The sequence below is a fragment of the Solanum pennellii genome, chromosome 1, assembly GCF_001406875.1.
Source record: "Solanum pennellii chromosome 1, SPENNV200".
NCBI classification, from domain to species: Eukaryota; Viridiplantae; Streptophyta; class Magnoliopsida; order Solanales; family Solanaceae; genus Solanum; species Solanum pennellii.
In genome coordinates, this window is record NC_028637.1 from 102,319,231 (window position 1) to 102,338,989 (window position 19,759).

General features: G+C 27.4%; 1 protein-coding gene across 1 annotated transcript; it reads left to right on the top strand.

Annotated features, from left to right (window-relative positions):
- The first annotated feature begins 14,222 nt into the window (after positions 1-14,222).
- On the top strand, positions 14,223-19,093 carry LOC107009577 (glycosyltransferase BC10). Its single transcript, XM_015208922.2, has 2 exons — positions 14,223-15,269; positions 18,048-19,093. Exons 1-2 carry the CDS (start codon positions 14,691-14,693, stop codon positions 18,687-18,689), a joined length of 1,221 nt encoding a protein of 406 aa, XP_015064408.1. The 5' UTR covers positions 14,223-14,690; the 3' UTR covers positions 18,690-19,093.
- Positions 19,094-19,759: the final 666 nt, after the last annotated feature.

Below are 19,759 nucleotides of genomic sequence, written 5' to 3' on the forward strand. Positions count from 1 at the left end.
TTTTTAATATTTAAAGGATGATATAATAAAATATTTTTATTTATAGTTTCTCGAGAAATATGTGAAATCAATAATTGAACAGAAAAAGTAAAAGATATATCAATCTAATATGAATGAGTATATACCAATCTAATATGAACGAGTAAAACGGACGGAGGAAGCAAGATATATAGCCACCTTTGATTTCCCTAATATAAAACGAATCTAATATTTTTTACCAAATGTTTAGGAAAGTATTTTATGTTAGCCTAATCTCACGTAAAGTGGACATTATATTGAAAATTATTAATAAATAAAACAAAGTTTATCTGAATAGTTTAGGACCAGACGAGATTGTGTTCCAAACAAGTGGATTAACAAAAAATATAAGTATTTTTTTTGGATGTATAAGGCTGTTAATTAACAAGTTAATTAAAAAGGAATGGAAAGAAAAAAGATAATTAAGAGATTAAATTAGGAAAAAATCATATATTTTTTTATATTGTCAAGAAGTTAAAATATAAACAAATAAAGAATTTTGAGGGATTATTTAGCGGCAATAATAAATATAGATATTTATAACTAATATTCTATATAAATATCTCGAAAAGCTTTAGCGAATCTGAATGTGATAATGTAATTTCAATAGTTGCTAAATATTTTTACGACAATAAATATTATCGCTAAAAAAATATTATTTTATATTTAAATTTCACTCACTGTATATAGATAATTTTTTCATTATAAAGTCGAGATATGTTAGTACGCTTAATCCGTGGATTAAATTGTAATAATTTGTTATACAATGTTTATTTTATTAATAGTATAAGAGTAAATTTTGAATAAGCTTATTAAGAGCCTCTTAATATAATTTGTCTTGATGACTAGAACTTATCAATAATCAATATTAACAAAAAATTAAACGTATTTTTGAAAGTTTTAGATGGTTGGTTAATAAGTTAAATTAAAATAAGAAACAAAAAGAACATAGATGTGTCTATTTTTTTTTCATTATCAAGTTAAGATGATTTGCGCTAACAATTGCAACTATCTTAGTAAAGCTTAATTCAGTAAATTAATAAATTTTTAAGAAAAACAATACTAGTATATTATAAGAGGTTTAATTTAGTAGTATAAAAAGTTAATTAGATGAAAATATAAATATTAAATAGCAGTAGTAATATTTATCTATGTTTTAGCGTGTTGTACTTTTTCATTTTTTGGTCAAGATAGAGTACGTTTTTGCCTTTTCTTGTCTAGAGATTTATGTCAAATAATAAAAGAATAATAATAAATAATACTATCTTTGTTTTTTGGTTGTCATTATATTATTCTCTTTTTTTTTTGTCGCTCACAGCATGACTCTATTTAGGAATCTTTAATTATGAGAAAATATTTCACTATTATAATAAAAAAAGGAATAATTAATCGTCAATAATTTTTTTTTCTTTTTAATTTTCTATTTACGCAATAAAGAGAAAATCTCTGGTAAGAAAAAATAATTTCATTATTACATCGCGATTCATAATAATTAAATCATAATTTAGCACAGTTTGTTCTACTTTGCTACTTCTACTTATATTCCAACTTTGGCTAGTGATAAAAAAGAATAATTGAAAGCAACAAAATAGAAGAATAATAAACTACACATAATGCCAAAATATCAAGGATGTCGTATTGATTCTACAAAGTTCAAACAACTTTTTTTTTTTTTGTTTTGTTTCTCACTCAGATAGAGGGATGGCGATGGGTGGGGCGGGTTGAAATGGGTCGAGTTTAATTAGTAAAATTTTTAATATGATTTGTCAGTATAATAATTTTTTAAAAAATATTCAATTTAATCTACTCTCACTCCATATAAATTTTTTAACATTTTATGTATCTAGTTAAGTTTGATATTAAAAATAATTTTTTTTATTAAGATGAACTAATTTAATAGGATGATTACTTTTCTTTTAGAAAAAAATAGAAGTTAATTGATAAACATGTAATAAATTATATTATTTTTTATCGAACAATTTTATTTACTATCTTGAAATTTTAAAGAAATTATCGATAAATAATACTCTATTATTCTTATAATTAAGTTTGAACCCATGTTATATCACATATATCATCGACACTCCCCCCCCCCTCCTCCCCCACCCTGCATTAATTTTAAAAAAATTAACTTCAACTCGCCACGTATTTCATCAATACGGCGCAATATTAATCCCATCACGCTTCACGTAGCCTTAAACCCATTCCGTTCCGTATTAGCCCTGTTCCGTTTTCATCTCTACTTGATTCTTTACCATTTAGTTTGACTAGTTTAAATTTATTTAAATAATATTTTTAAATAAAAAGCTTATTGTTAACACAGTTTTATTTTTCAAAGCTTGAATTATCTTTAAATATGCACATATTTAATAAATCAAAGTGCATAGTGCATATTGTTTATGTTTTTAGTACATGTTCGAGTGTAGTCAAAAAGCAAGCAAATCTGAGTGCAATTAAAACGTAAATTTTAGTAAAAGCAAAAGAACTAGGGAATTAAAAAAAAATAAAATATCAGTATAAACAAAATTTAAAAGAACGAAAAATTTGTAACAAAAAACTATAAAATAAAGATTTTAAAATTCTGATTTAAATTAAATATATATATACATATTATTCCTTACCAAATAACGTACGGGTAGCCGCACAACACGCGCCAAAAAAAAAAAAGTCAAGTAAAATAGCTCGTGCCTTTTGAGTGAACTTGAAGTTTTATTTTATTTTTTAAATTATACTATATGTTATGATATTATTAAAGCATATATTAAAGTCTACATTATTGCAAAAGTGAGACTCTTTGGATATAGGTGGTGCATATAAAGTCTTTCGTTTTCTTTCTCCATGTGATATTAGCTATTTTTATTGAATTAAGATTTTTATGCACCACAAAATCTTGTATTGTATAATTTTTTTAATTAAATATTATTTGATTTTGTTGATCTGATATATTTTTAAGAAATAAAATCAAAGATATTAATCTATAATTCAGTCATGAATAAAATTTATATAATTCAATCATGAAAAAAAATTGAATATATTGATGTATAATTGTTATTATGATTTGAATTGTAATACTTTACAATTCTTTAGTTTCAGTTTTTCATATGACATATACAGAATCATAAGATTAAACTGAAAGAGTATGTATTATCACTTTTCTTTCAACGTTATAATGTTTTTTTCTAATCATTTTGTGGTTTTCTAAATTCACTTAATCTTTTTTACTAATCCAAAACATAATAGAATCTACAAGTTTCGTGGCAAATTTAGCCTCCCAATCTATCATTTTTAGGGCCTGGAAAGTCTTTTTTTTTTTTTTTTAATAGAAGTATAAATAAAGAGAGAAAAAAAACAACTTTTTGTTTCACCACTAACAATAATAATTCTTTTATGGTTAAGTCCCTGTCAGTCCATCAACCGATTTGATTTTAGGCATGATACATATATAAAAATGTATTTTAATTTGGTGTCAGTTAATATTTATTTAAATTTGTATAAAATTAAAAAAGTAAATACACCACACGTGCATTCTACGTAAAATAATATCTGTAGGATACTGCGTAAGATACAAAATTGCTATTAGAACGTCATATAGGAACTAATGTGTATATATATTATCCAAAATTAAAAATCATTACCGTCAATTAAAATTAAATTAATAATCATATTTATGTATTATGATAACTTTAAGTTTATTATATATATATATATATATATATATATTAAGACATTAAATATATACAGTATACTTCATATTATTATATCGTCATATTATCACCGCCCATACGTAATGAATTGTGGTGAACCACAAGAGTCAAAAAAGATGGTTTACTCTTTTTTTTCTTTTTCTTTTTTTGAGATGATATTACTGTTAAACAAATCCATCATGTGTTCACCTTTCTTTATCGTCACGTTCGATATTGGGTGTCTCGTATTTGTATTATAATTGAATTAATTTTAAATTTATATTTTAGAGATACATTATAAAAAGCGGGAGATAAAAAGTTTCTGTTTATGCAATGTTAGTTGATTTGAAAATAAAAGATTTTTAAGTTTAAAATAAATTATAAATATTTCTATAACCATAAATTATCTCTTTAGTAATAAAATAAATATTTTAAAGTTAAATTGTTACTAAATATAAATTTTTTTATGAAAGCTGACTGGAAAATAAATCCATCATATTAAAATTGAGGGAGTATTAACTTTGTTAATTACAAATTTTCATGAAAAACTGTGACTAATTTTAGCAATATTTGGGAGTAGAATTTGTAATGTCCTTAAATTTAATAGAAATATTATGATCACATATGTAAGCATGCCCCTGCGCATACATAAAATGCACCTAATTTTATTCCAACTAAATTTAATTTATTTGTATGTCACCCAAAAGAAATAACTTTTATCCATGTGTTGTATACTACATATATAAGATATAAGGTCTTTCCAGAAGACTTATGAGGCTGTGTGTCTTGTAACGAAATTAACTTTTTATACTTATAAGTTAAATATTATTATTTTTTAAAAATTGTATTTTGTTAGTTTATTCACATATTTATATTTTTATTATTTTTTCAAGTTTATTGAATGAAAATCTTAAATCAGTCATTGATGGGAGGTATGTTTACTTTTTATTTAAAAATAAAAAATTTAATGTTACACTTTACAATTATTTTATCTGTTATATTTCATTATTTGAACTATCCTCAAGAAAATAGTACTAATTAGAATTAATTAAATTACTTTTATTTACTCATAGTTTTATTTTAACATATATGTTTTCATCATATTTATCTCTCTCAAGATTCATTGAGTAAAAACAAATTGTAATTAAAGTCTCATTTGTTTGCATTTAATGGAGGTCTGAATCTTAAACATTCAGATTCAACATACGTTTGGTTTTTAGGTCTGAATCTGAATCATTCTGATTCAGCTGAATGATGTAGAAGACTCTTAACAACATTCAGATTCATTTAATAAGTTATCAAATAATAAATCATCGCTTCTGTGCGCGTGCCTTTTTATCTCATAACTAAAAACTTTCTTTCTCTCTTTTCTCAATTACACGCCATTTTTCTCTCTTAAACTGGTAAGTTTTCATAAATCCTTTCAATTTTTTTTTTATATTAATAATTTTCTTGTATTGACGATGTAAGAACACTGTTGATGTATTGGCGTTTATCAAGGTTTTTGAATGAAAAAAATTGTACTTCCAAATCATGATTATTAAAACTTTTAAAACTTTTTTTTATCAAAAGCGATATGTTTTGTTGAAATGAAATTTTTATGATATTTTATTAATTTAATGTTAATTTCACATGCACATTCAGATAGTATTAATTATTTAATGTTCAAATTTAGAGAGCACATCTTAATATTCAGATGTGTATTTTAATCAAAACATTTGAAATTTGAATGTGTATTCAGATTGAGATTTTTAAATCTTAATGAAAACAAATAAGGTCTAACTGTATCTTGAATTTTTAAAATGGAAAATTATTTTTGACCAAGAACTTTGGTTCTTTTTTTTCCCTTTTCCTTTTCTTTTTTTGGGTCAAATGTTCTAGAGATTTTGAAAGATAAATCATTTTATCTCCATTATTATAATGTTTGAGAAATATGAACCTTTCTAATATTAACTTGTCTTTATTAAACCTTAAGTCTAGCCTTCCAATGGACAAGTTTGGGGAATTTTAAAAAGAAAAAAATGTATGTTCCTTAATTATTAAAGATTTGTTTCGAAATTAATAAATTATTTAACGTGATAATATATATTAAATTAGTCGTTCATATAAATTATTAGATAATATAATTGTTAATTGAAAACACATGTCAACTAAGTGTGCTATGTGGATAATAATAATAAACAATATCCCTTCATTTTTTAATATAAATAAATATACCGTCCATACCAGTGCACTTGTTTGGCTTTGGAATATTAAGAAGCTAATTTAAAATTGATGCAAATTGTCAACATATTAATTAGCAAACATTGTTAATGTTTCCTTCTTAAATAAAACACCATTATTATTACCATAGCTTTTCAAGCATTGTACTCCGCATTTTTTTAAACATATCTGTTAAGAAAATAATAACTGATATAACGAGATTATTATTTTATCATTATTAATTTATTAGATTTGAAACATATTTACTAATTATACTATTTAATGTTAATAAATTAAAAAATATAACTAAAAAAGGAAAAATTATTTTTTCTCAATTTATCAAAAAAAGAAAAGATTAAAAAATATTCAACAAATAAATCCAATCGGAGCTAGTAATACTAAAACAACAACCATAATTAGGCTTTGTTTCCTGAATATGTCATAATTCATTACTCCAATTATCCATTTAAAATTATTTATTGTGATTTATAAAAATAGTTATTTATTATGATCATCCTTATATAATAGCTAGTTATTTCGAACTTTGAGAAGAAAGAACTCTTTTATTATCAAAAATATCCAATATTTTAAAAAGAATATTTTTTATTAATTATCGATAATCAGGAATAGATGATTGCAGAAAATACATTAGGATGATAAAAAGAAAATGACAAAGAATGAATTGACTAGCTAGTTTCCATGATTTTTAAAAAATAGCCATGTTTTAGAAATATGATGTAGACAACTTCAAATATGAAATTCAAAGGTATAAATAGGGATAAAATTAATTAAATTTTTTTTCTTTTTCCCTTTAGTAGGAATTATTGTCGAAGATTATAAATATCTCAATTATAAATCACAAATCAATAAAGGATAAAATCGTTTAAAACTCATCCTAATTAATATTTCTTAAGAGTTTAAAAAAAATTATGATAAATAATTTAGGACAAAGTGAAAATATATGAATTATTTTAACCATAGTAAGTGGTTGGGAAGATATCAAAAATCTTTACTTTTCATTTTTCTTTTTAAAACACTTGAAAGGGATTTTTCACTTAATAATGGACCTCATGCAAGTGAAATATATCAAATATAATATAGTATCCCAAAAGGAAGAAAAATATATTTCATTAAAATAGAAAATAACTTGAGTGTAATTATAAACTTCTCTAATTATAGAAACCAATAAGACAATGGTGAACTTGCACATATAGAAATAAGAATTGTGGAGCATTAATCATGGAATAAATATCGCAATCCAAATACATTACAAAAAATTATAATTGACGGATGTAAATCAAATATTGTTGTACGATAAAAAATCATGATTAGATAGCACAGAAGGAGAAAAATAAGTGTGTTGATAAAAAGTCTTAATATTTTGGAATAGTATATTTAAGAAGATGAAAATTTTTCTTCTAACAAACTTAAATCGCATTACTCGAAAATAATTTTAAAATTTTATTTAATTTATTTTTTCATCATATAAAAAAACAAAAAAACAAATCAGGTAGATGGATTATGCAAATATATAACTAGCAATTAGGTTTTGAAACAAATTATACTATGACTATAAAATAATAGTGTGATTATCGAGTGGATATGACTATATTTTAAAGACATATAAAATTTGGGCTGAATAAAAGATTATAACGCAAATAAATAATTTGTTTTGTAATGAAGAAATTTAACTTTTTATATGTTAAACGTGATAGATTATTTTTTAAATAGTTATTTTTTAAAAATAAAAAAATTCAAAAAGCAATCTTTTGTTTGACTGTTTCCTTATAAACCGACATATATTTTATATTTTCTGACAATTTTTTTAATGAAATTACTGACAAACCTTAAATACACACGTTTTTTTCTATTTGATTCAACTTTAAGAACCAAAATATTAGTAGTTTATTCAACTGTGATTATTTTTATACATTCAACATTATTAAATTGTGTTTAGTTGACGTATACCCCATATATTACCCACTTTTGTAAGTCCACCCTTGATTTTATAATATAAAATATAAAGGAACCTTTATTAATTAATAATTAAAAATATATTTTTATAATTAGAAAAGAAGAACTACTTGATTTGGTGTTAATAATTACTAATTTCACATAGATATTAATCTTAATTTGTATGTTAAGTTCTAAATCTCTATAAACAATCTAAAATCCAATCAAGTCCACCTAAAGCGGGATTATATTACTAATAATATTCAGCAATATAATTGAAAATTACATATCAACAGCAACATTCTTAGTTTTTGTTGATCGAGTTATTAAACTGGAAAAATTGTATATTATAGTCAATTATTAATTCAAAATAATTGTTAAAGGTACAATCTCATTTAATTTCAGGCCACAACAAACTTCTTGTCATTCGTCTCTTTCCCCTCTCTATGGGATTTCGCTTGCTACTCTCCTCTTTTTTCCAGTCTCCCTCGCCTCTCACTTTATACAACACAAATGTATAATTTGTGTCTGTATCTGTATAAAGCGTGAGAGACCGTATATACAAATGAATATTTTTTCGTGCTATACACTTATAATTATACAAAAACATATCTTCCTATCTCACTTCTCTTTTGCCTCTCTTTCTCTCTCATTCGCTTTATACAACCACAAATCATGCAAAATACACTGTATAGTTTGTTGTTTGTTTAAATTGAGAGATTTGATATACAAAAACATATGTTTTAACCGAATTTAATTGTATATGGATTCAAATTTTATGCAGCTATACAAACACAATCATTGATACATATTCATAGTTGTTCCATATATACAATTATTTAACCGATATACATACACAATTCACCTTTATCCACTCTTTGCTCTCTCTCGCTCACATCTCTCTTCTCTCTCCCAATCTCGCTCGCCACTCTTGCCAAACACAAAGAACATATACATATATAACCACAATTTTCACAGGTAAAGATAATTAGCTTCTAATCTTCAGAAATAACCACAATTTACACAAATCATATGCTCTATAGCAAACATAATTTGGTCATGGGGCACAAATATCAAACTAGTAGCTATAGAGCGCTAATAAATTTTCATATTTGTTATTCCTAAAAGTTGCTCTTATAAAATATCATTTCCTTTGTTTTATATTAGTTATCATATATATTTCAATTTTTTAAAGTCAATTTGATTAATTTTAAAAGCTAAATTAAATTAGATTAATTTTAATATTTTATGATTAAAAAGTATATTTTTTTCATAATATTAATGAAAATATTTATAAAAAAATAATTAAAATTAATATAATTTTGAAAAGCAAAATATAACAATTAATATGTGATTGAATAGTGCATTATATTTATTTGTTTTGTTACTGTTGATTTGAATAGTTGTAGAGTTTTAGCACCTCTCTATGACATTGACGTTTCATCACATGGAATAATTTGTGAGACATTATAAAAGTCATTGGAGAAAAGGACAGGATTAAAAAAAGAAGCCATTAAATGACCCAACATACATGTGATATTGCAAGATTATGATGGTAATTAGTCCCCTCTCTTTAATTAAAATAATTTTTAATTCAATGATTTATAGTACGTAAATTTAGGATTTATAAGGGATTGTATTTTCTTTTATAGTATATAATATTTAAATGTGTCACATAATATCTTATTTTTGTTTAAAATAATACAATTGACTAAGAATTAATGTATAATAAACTACCATCAAGGTCAAGACAATCGTCCAGATCAAATTAGGTATCGACTGACGTCATAATATTTGCATTATTATCCATGACCTCAACATCCTAATCAAGTTTTATATTTTGTGATGTTTTAGTAAATCTTTTAGCGATCGTTTGACAGAGTGTATTAATAAAAATAATGCATGAACTTGCTCTATGCTTCGTAAATGCTAGAAGTTCCTTAATATACTCTTGTCAAAAACTACTACTTATTATAAAGAGAAAAAAAAGAAGTAGATAAAACTCAATCTTTCAACATACGGTTGGGCTTAAGCTGCAAGCCCAGTTTAGATTATGGGCCTTAGTTTGTATGGGCCGGGTTAACACGACTACTTTTAGCCCAAGAAAATGGGTTGACTATTGGATAAATGGATATGGACCTTGAAATTGTATGACCTTTCACCATTTAGTTTTTGTCACTAGTTTTAGAAATAGCAAACGTAAATATATAGTTTCGATAATCGCATCATAGCTACAGTTTCGTTTACTATGGAGGTTGCGGTTTGAGTATTTCTTTTCGTTTATATATTTCGTTTCTGAATATATAAATAAAGTAAGTATATACAAATTATGTATTTATACATATAAGAATTTTTCAGAATCCCGTTTGTATATTTCTCCTGCCAATATATAAATACGGTAATTTATTATGATTTTCTTATAAATTGTATACATTTATAGCTAGGATAGACATATATAAAAATTTGGATTCATATAATTAAAAACTGAATTATACAAATTCTGACTTTATACAAATCTTTCAAATTATACAAATCAGGTGAATAGCAAAAATTGGGGACACTGTAATTGTGAATTATAATTTTCCTAAACTGTAGCTACAGTACCTAATATAAGTTAAGTGTTTATTATTCTACATAATTTCTCATTTTTAGAAGCTCTCAGAACATAACCTCTAAGATTGACAAAATATTCAAAATCATCTTAACCCATATAAAATTTATATCACTGTCTAACGTTTTCTCGTAACATTTACAAAATTTTCAAATAAGATTTTTAGATTATATGGTCTAAAACGTCCATACTTTTTTTTCTTCAAAAAATGGTCATTTACTAAACATATATCTCTCATATGTGAAAAATTGGATCTAATTTCTTTGTGTTGTCCATAACTTTGTCATAAAGTTTCCTTTTAATCTTTATGGCTTCAAAATTCAAAAGATAATGAACAGAAATTGCTCCCTCCTAAATAATTAATTACACCATGTTCCGTTTAACTATAATTTTAAGTGGTAATAATTGAAAGATAAATTTAAATTCATAACATAAATATATTATTATTACTCTAAAATTAATTAGATATATTCAAACTTCTCACTCTATCGTACGGTTATATTTAATTGCAAAATGTATAATGGCATGAAAAATAAAACTTCCCTGATTGGTCAAATTAGTACCTGCTCTGATGTGTAAAACAAAAACTACAAAAATATTTTCGTTTGGTAGAGATGATAATTGATAGCTAATTTGAGATAAGAACAAAGCAGAAAATAATTTACTCCAATAGTGCTGAACTCCGTCAAATTTTTATTTGTCACTTATTTTTAAAATGAATTTTTATTTTTATATTTTTATTTTTTGAACATATGAAAGAACAATTTTTTTTAAATATTTTACCTTTTCCATTAAATACTATTCTACAAAATCATTTTAAAGATTTATTAAAAGCAATTCATTTCAGCAAAGAAGCATTTTGTAACAATCATATTATGACAGAAAATAATAGCTTATTAAAGAATAATAACATGACAATAGAATATTCTTTATGGAGAGAAAATATTTAGGACATAAAATAATATTTTCTTTCAAGTATAATAGGAAATAAAATAATTCCTTCTGAGATACTAGAATCTTTCAATAATTATGTGTCCACTTTTGAGTTTGCACATCTATAAAGAAAACAACAATTAACATAGTGATTTTACTATTTATCCATATTAATTTTGAAATGGGTAAATTAAAAAATTAAAATTTTCAATAAATTCTATCTTTTTCAAAATTAACTACTTGAGGATATAATAGGTAAAAGATTTCACCTTTTCTTAATTTATCACAATATACAAACAAAAAGAAAAATTAGACAAATTACCAGGGACAAATAGATTATAAAATAATAATTAATATGAATAATGTAATTAAATACTCATGTGAATAATTATTTTCTTATTATGTCAAGTGAATTAATAACAAATAAAAATAAATATAGCGAGTAGAAGCTAAAATAAATACAGATACTTCTGCTTCATGCAAGGCCCCAATTAACGACCTTGACAACTCCAACTAAGTTTAGTGTTACTTGAACTTTCGCTTTATTGATAGTTTGATTTTTTATGTTATAATCGTTGCTTTTATTTTAATTTTTAAGTAAAGGCTTCTTATTAAAAATGAAGGATCAATTATGTGGAAATTCGATTATATCTCAATTTTCCAAAGTCAATTTTAACAAATTTTTATTATATAAAATATCTTTTTGATATACTTAAGTGAATTAGTGAAAATAAAATATTTTTTAATATAATGATCAAGTAAAAATAAATAAACAGAGTATTAATTGTCTATATTATTAGCCAACCTCTTACAAATAATTACACAACTCATAGGTTTCTACATGTTGGAGATGACATCAATAGTGTTTAAATTTCAAATAAAAATTCATAAAAAATTGCCAAAGAGAAGCTTGCAATGATTATGCTCCAGTAGTGGTAATGCACTAACTAAATAATTATAAAAAAGATTACATATTCTATATAATTAAATAATTAGAAAGATGACACTATTCTTTATTAGTAATAAAATAATTTCCACTCATCTCCCTCTATTTGCGACCTATTTTTTCTACTTCTAACTATTCTTAAACGTTCTATTTTTATTTATTTTAAGGATTTTTAAAAACTTCTTAAAATATTTTTTGTTCTTTTAAGGTAAAATATATAAGTACTCTCAAATTTATGTCTGAAATCATAGAGACATACTTATACTATATTAAGATCTTAATGTTATTCTGAACTTATTTTATAAATAATTTTCTACCTCTTTTCGGTCTATGACACTAGCTTGAAAGAAAATGTCAACACGCGCTGAACTCACAAGACTGTGCCACGTAGACTAAAAAGAGGTAGAAAATTATTTATAAAATAAGTTTTTGGAGTAATAGGACCTTAATAAAATATAAATGTGTCTTTGAAATTTTAGACATATGTTAAAGCGTACTTGTACATTTTTCTTTTTTTTTTTAATAATTTTCTTTTTTAAAATTCTCTTGTTTGAAAGAATGGAAGTTGTGATTTAATATTTACTTTTTAAGCATTGGATATTTAAATCTACTTGCTTGATTAACGTGAATTTGAGTCTTGTAGGTTAATTAATAAACCTACATCGTTTCCTATTGATATTTAATTAATCTAAATTCAACCGTAAATATCACTTATTATATAGTATGCTCCTTGTCAAAAAAAGTTTTTGCAGTTTCAAAACATAAAGCAAAGAAATCTCAACAATCTTCTAATATATATTTGTTTAGAAAAGAAAATTATGTCCAAATATAAATTTATATAGGAAAGTTTATAATTTTAATTATTAAAATACCAATAAATTCAAATTTTAGTCATTATAACAATCGAAGACATTTCAACTTCGGTTAATTGTAATACGTACTTTTTAATCATTTTGCTCGTGAACTTTCATAAATTTAATCAATTATTAATTGTTAAATCATTTATTAAATTTATATGAGTAACTCCATATCTAAACGTAATATATCCCTCAAGAAATTTTAATATAAATTATGACATATTTTCTTTGTTTTAATTTATTTATCTAATTTTGACTTAAGAGAATTAAAAAAAAAATCTTTTAAATCGTGTGATCATAAATAAAAAATGTGTGAAATATATCAAAATATCATATAATCTTATGATCTTAAATCTATCTGAAAAATTAGAATAAAAGAGAATTCAAAATGGAAAAGAGTACAGGTGTATGCAACAAAATTTGAATATATGAAAAACATATCAACCATAAACAATAGGAAGAAACAAGAACGATATTGAATAAAAAGAATGTGAGTACATTTCTGTTTCTCCCTTGATTGTCTGTGATTCGACGGTCGTTAGTAACATATTTTTCGAATAAAGAAAATGAATTGTGGCTGCTTCAAAGTATTTGATCTTCAAGAGCCTAACATATATTTTAATCTCTTTAATAGATATTCAAGATTTTACAGAATACCTGAGATGATCTATTCATGAAAATATAATACCTATTGTATAGACATAAGCTAAGATTTAAGATTGAGTAGCTTTTGAAAATTCTAATTAAAATTAAAAACATAAATAATTTCGATATTGTAATTGTACATGTCTAGTAAATTTTTATAAAATTAAAACGAAGATAATATTTATTAATGTTATCAAACGTGTTGTTGTTATCGTAACAAATGGTGGGTGAAAAGAACAAAAGTTGTCAAAAACATCACCACGAGAAAACGACCAAAATTAGAGCGCATTATTCAAAGTTAAAGACAGCATTAAACTGAGTGGCAAATTAATTAACTTATTATAAACATTAATTAATTTTTCTTAATTATTCATATTATCATACAGATATCAACAACGCTTCTTCTTTTTGCCGCCTTTGCCCCCTTTTTCTTCCTCCGATCATTCAATTTTACTGTTTCCGGCAATTCCACTTTTTAATTTTTCTTAACTCAGCCTTTTCAAATCATTAATTAGTTTTAATATTTTCCTTGTTCTTCCTGTTTTCTTGATTTTGTAGATCACAATCGAAAAACATCAAGATTTCTTTCTTTTGTTTCAAATCATTAAAAGGGTTGTAATATAGTAGCGAAACTTCATCTGGGTTTTCTTCAATTTCAAATTTTGATGAATTATTCCGGTGGGTTGGTCGAATTACACGATTTTGGAATTGGGTTTTGAAATTTACTCTTAATGGAGTGGCGGAGAGTTCCATTCTTGAGTTTTTCTCTGTGAATCTTGGCTGATTTACCCACTTTTTGGGGACTGGGTTATGTTTTTGCTTGTGAAAGGTTGAAACTTTAGATGATCTTGCAACCTGAGAGTCAAAAAATGAGGAATAGGGGAGAAAAGGAAGACCTAGAGGGTAAATTGCCTGTGTCAGTAACAAGAGATTCATCAGTTAGTCTTTTAAGGGTGTTGGCAACTTTGATTGTATTTGTAATTGGAGTAGTTATTGGATTGACTTCAAGTTCACATATTGATAGGTACTTTACCTTTCAAGCTGAACAGATTATAGCAAATAATGCATTGGCTGATACAGTGAGCAAGGAGAGTGGAAATTGTTCTGTTTGTGAGAAGGAGGATTGTTTAAGCATGGATAGTTTTGTTAGGCCAAAAATTTTGATTCATGGAATGTCAGATGAGGAACTGTTTTGGAGAGCTTCATTAGAGCCTTACAAGAAAGAGTTCCCATTTAAGAGAGTGCCTAAAGTGGCTTTTATGTTCTTGACAAGGGGAGAGTTACCATTTATACCATTGTGGGAGAGGTTCTTTCAAGGGCAAGATGTGAATAAGTATTCTATATATATACATGCCCTCCCAGGGTTTGTGCTAAGTATTTCTAATACCTCAGTTTTTTACAAGAGGCAAATTCCAAGTCAGGTATCATTCTAGTTGACATGAACTCAAGGTTGTTATATTGATGTTGTTTCATGCTTATTGTGTGATAGATGGTTTGGCAAATGCATGTTTTTTGTATTTATTTCATTAAACAATGTGTTAGTTTGGTTCTGTTTTCACATGGAGTATGTGAAATGTTTTAAGTTAGAGATGACTTATATCTGCATAAAAGATGCATGCTGACTTTTTTGATTTCTCCCAACTTTTGAGAAGGATGCTGAAATGCACTCTTTTTTCGAAGTTCTTTTATGCATGAAGTTCATATATGGTGTTAGGTAAAGAAAGAAATTATAGCACATTGAATTGTCAAGATGATTTGGAAGGTTGCAGAATACTTACTTACTTAGCTGTTGAAAAGTTGAAATTTCAAACAAGAGTAACATCAGTTCTCTTGATGCAAGTGTTGGATTGCTCAGTCTGTTAGGAGTTTGAGGAAATATTTCAGTTTGTGACAATATGCAAAAATCTATGGTGAAACATTCTCATATCAATATTCTGAGGCAAATAAATGAGAAGATACTTTGCAATATTTATTAAATGTTAAATGTTGCTGTTTACTGCCAAGGCTGGCAATGAATTTTCAATGTTGAATAGTTTGAACTATTGAGCTCTGTGACTGTGATTTTGTTTTCTACAAATTGACACTAGATAGAAGTAAGATGACTGGATTGCTGATTCAGTAACTTAATCTTCAAGCAAATAAATTTACAATGGTATTGGAAAAGCAAAGTCAGAACTGTTTCTCATTGTCTCTTCATTCGTGATATAAGGGAGACATGTCTATGTTATACTTTACAGGTAGATTAATTTATTAGGAAAAAATGCTGTTCTAGCTGTAGATTGTAGTTCATAGAGTGATCATGTTGTGAGGGATGTGAATCAGAGGGAGGCTTATTGCTAGAATTTCCATATCTGAGAGTAACCCTGTGACACAATGGATATGCTATGCATGGGATCACGGATAATGGAAGGGGATGAAACAGTTACGATTATCAAGACTGTAAACCGCTACAAGTAGAAATAATGGGCTTGAAATCCCGATTTCAACATGGTGTCGTAAGTGGAAGAGAAGCATTTTTGCTTCTCCAAAAAGATTCAGCCCTATGCCATACGGGCTTGGCCCTTTTTTTTTTACTTAAATTGCTGGTGGAAATGGTCTTAAAATTATCTGCTGTTATGATAATACATATTCCAACCTACTTGAAAATCAGAAGAATAAAATGGATTGGACATTTGATCTTTTCGCTGAGAGAAAGACATTAAGATCAGAAAGAATCTATGTTGCTCGGACTCTTCAAAAGTGCCAACGGGTGCGTGTTGGATTTGCCAAAAGTAGTGTATTTTTGGAGAATCAGAGACGGGTGCGGCATCAAAAGTGAAGAGTATGTGCAACTAAGGAAAAAAATATAGAATTACAATAGGTAATTTAGCATTTCACCCCTTTTTATGGTATAAGTCCGTGTTTTATCTTCTATATGGATTGGTTTCCTGATATGTATCTAAAATTTCTTACTAATGCCCCACTACCCTCTGCCAAAAAAATTCACGTACGCATGTGTATATGAGATGCAAAATGTTTTTCCTTTATGGGGCTGCATTTAGTGTGTGCATGTAAAGTATATGTAACACCATTTTCGGCTCCTCGTGAACCAAATCCTGGCTGCACCACTATTTCCTTAAGATTTTGATGAGAAGGAGACTAGTAATATTTTTGTGCAATAGGTTGCAGTCTTGTATGTAGTTCAAGTGAGGAGCCAAAAGCTGAAATTCCCGTTAGTTGCAGATTGACGGTCACTCTAACCTTTTCTCTATCTTTGTGGGCATTTGGATTTCTGTTAGTTTGGAATGGGAATTGAGGGAGGCAGTTACTGAACTATATAAATATAACCTGTTTATGAAGTAACTGAAATCATCCAGAAAGCAGTTACCCATATCCTCAATACACTTATGTGTGTCTTACAAATGCTATCAGAGAGAAAATCAAAGGATTATTGTTACTAATGAAGGATCAGAACGTTGGAATTTCACTTCCTAAACATGTGGAACCCTGTAACCATTAAACCTTCTTTGAACAACTTTTCAGCTATGAAAAAATGAGGGAGTCAAACTCGTGCCCTAGGTGCTAAGAGAAGCATCATTCAGGTCACTAATGACACCAATGCAAGTATAAGCTATTGAACCATGTTACTGGAACCGCTTAAGAAGAACCGAGTTATCTGGTAATATTTATGAGATGGGCCAGGCATATAATATTGGTTCAGGTAGGGTATATTTTTATGAGATGGGCTAGGCATATAGTATTGGTTCAGGTAGGGTGAGACATGGATCTTTCTTTCTTGCTTTCTGTATACTCAAAAATTTTCATAGTACTTATACCAGGAGACCTCTTTTATTTCCACAATGTTCTGGTAAGTCAAGTTATCACAATCTGAGGCGCACCCCTGCTATTCATGTCTTTGTGAAGTGAACAAGGAACAATACTTATCTGATACATAGAATTAATGTGGGCTATCATTATTTGGGTATCAATATATAAGTCAAGTCCTCTCAACCTACTACACGGTTTTTCAGCAGGAGTGAAAAATCATGCAGGATGTAGATTCAGAGCAGGGAGATATTGGACAGAGTTATGTAAATGAATTGAAATCCTTTGTTTTATTAGCTAGACATTAATCCACTAGTTCTCTTATGTTTAATGATCTTTGGACTTTGATGTAACAGTATAACAGTTAGCTAACTAATTTTCTTCTTCTTTTTCAGCATGTTGAATGGGGATCAGTAACACTTGTTGATGCTGAGAAGAGGCTAATGGCAAATGCTCTGCTCGACTTCTCAAATGAGCGGTTTGTCCTCCTTTCTGAGAGCTGCATTCCAGTTTACAATTTCCCAACTGTCTACAAGTATCTGATAGGATCCATTCATAGTTTTGTTGAATCATATGATGATCCTTCTCGCTATGGGCGTGGGCGCTATAACCGCCATATGAGACCTGATATCAAACTTCCTGATTGGCGAAAAGGATCGCAATGGTTTGAGATGAATCGAACTTTAGCTGTTAGAGTAGTTTCAGATACCAAATACTACGATCTCTTCGAAAGATTTTGCAAGCCTGCTTGCTATCCAGATGAGCACTATATTCCTACTTTTATTCGATTGTTCCATGGACCTTTAAATGCAAACCGAACAGTGACGTATGTTGACTGGTCCTTAGGGGGACCACACCCTGCTGCATTCAGCGCAGTAAATATTACTGAAGGTTTTTTACAGTTGATAAGGAACAATGGAACAGCATGTGCATACAACTCAGAGAAGACACATGTTTGTTACCTCTTTGCTAGGAAGTTTAATCCAAGTGCTCTAGAACCTTTACTGAACCTAAGTTCCAAAGTGATGGAATACTGAAGAGGATTTTTGAGAGACAAGGGTATCTTTTTTCACCCTTTCCTTGTGATTTATATTGATGTTAGATCCTTTGCTCACAAGTGTAGGTTTGCATTATGAGTACTTTTCACTCCTGTAGTACATGGTTTAGAATTTCTTGGGGAGGATTTAGGTCCTTAAAATTGAGAGGAGGTATTAATTTTCTTGTGTAGACGACGTTAAATTTGCCATTATTTTTTTGTAGCTGGGTAAACTACCATGTTGATGATATCCAAGATGTTTTGTAGCTTCATCTCCAGTTAAAGTTTGTACCAGATATCACCTTTGCTTCAACATGAAAACTATTACAGTTATGCTACTAAACAGTGCTGTATTGAAACAACTTACCATGATGTCATAAGAATAGGTAACTTTGGTGATGCTAACTTGTATGTCAATAAAGCTGGATGTGTTATTTTAGCAACCCACCTTAGACCGGAGGAGGTGAATTGGTTCGATTTCGTGATGAAAAGAACCTGGCTATTTAACGTCAATGATGTAGGCATAAGCAGAAAGTGAAGCACCAAATTGAAGTATACAAACAGTTCTTGCTCAGGAGAGTTAAAAATCCATGACCTACACTCGTAGGATTTACCTCAAAATTTCACTGACTTCATGAGTGGTTTGAAGTTGCGATTCAATAATCAAAGGGACTATAAACTCCAGTACTTTAAACTCCAACCATCAACCCAATTGTAGCCAGACTAAACTCCTAGTCTAGTAAGCTAAACATACTCCAACAACTATCAACTGCTGAAGTACTTTTGAAGAGCAAAATGAGCTACTATCAAAGAACAAACAACTCAAACCTAGCCAACGCAAGAGCTAATGCAAGTGCAAATGATATTTCCTTGTTGTCCACAGATTCCTTGCTGAAATGCATGTAGCAACTTCTGATTAGCAGTCGTCATTCACCTGGTTCTTTCATATCTGCATAACACTTCTGCAATTCAGTTAGCATGCCGGTATCTCCAAAAGACTTGATTGTTTTGTAGCTGCTTGTTAATCATCAAAACCAATTTAAGTTCAGCTCAGCAAGATGGATCCATAAC

What these genes read in the sequence shown, in the direction of transcription:
- LOC107009577 (XM_015208922.2), top strand. Translation starts at nt 14,691, where the DNA reads ATGATCTTGCAACCTGAGAGTCAAAAAATGAGGAATAGGGGAGAAAAG. An exon ending in AGAGGCAAATTCCAAGTCAG is followed by an intron (nt 15,270 to 18,047) that starts GTATCATTCTAG and finishes CTTCTTTTTCAG; the next exon opens with CATGTTGAATGGGGATCAGT.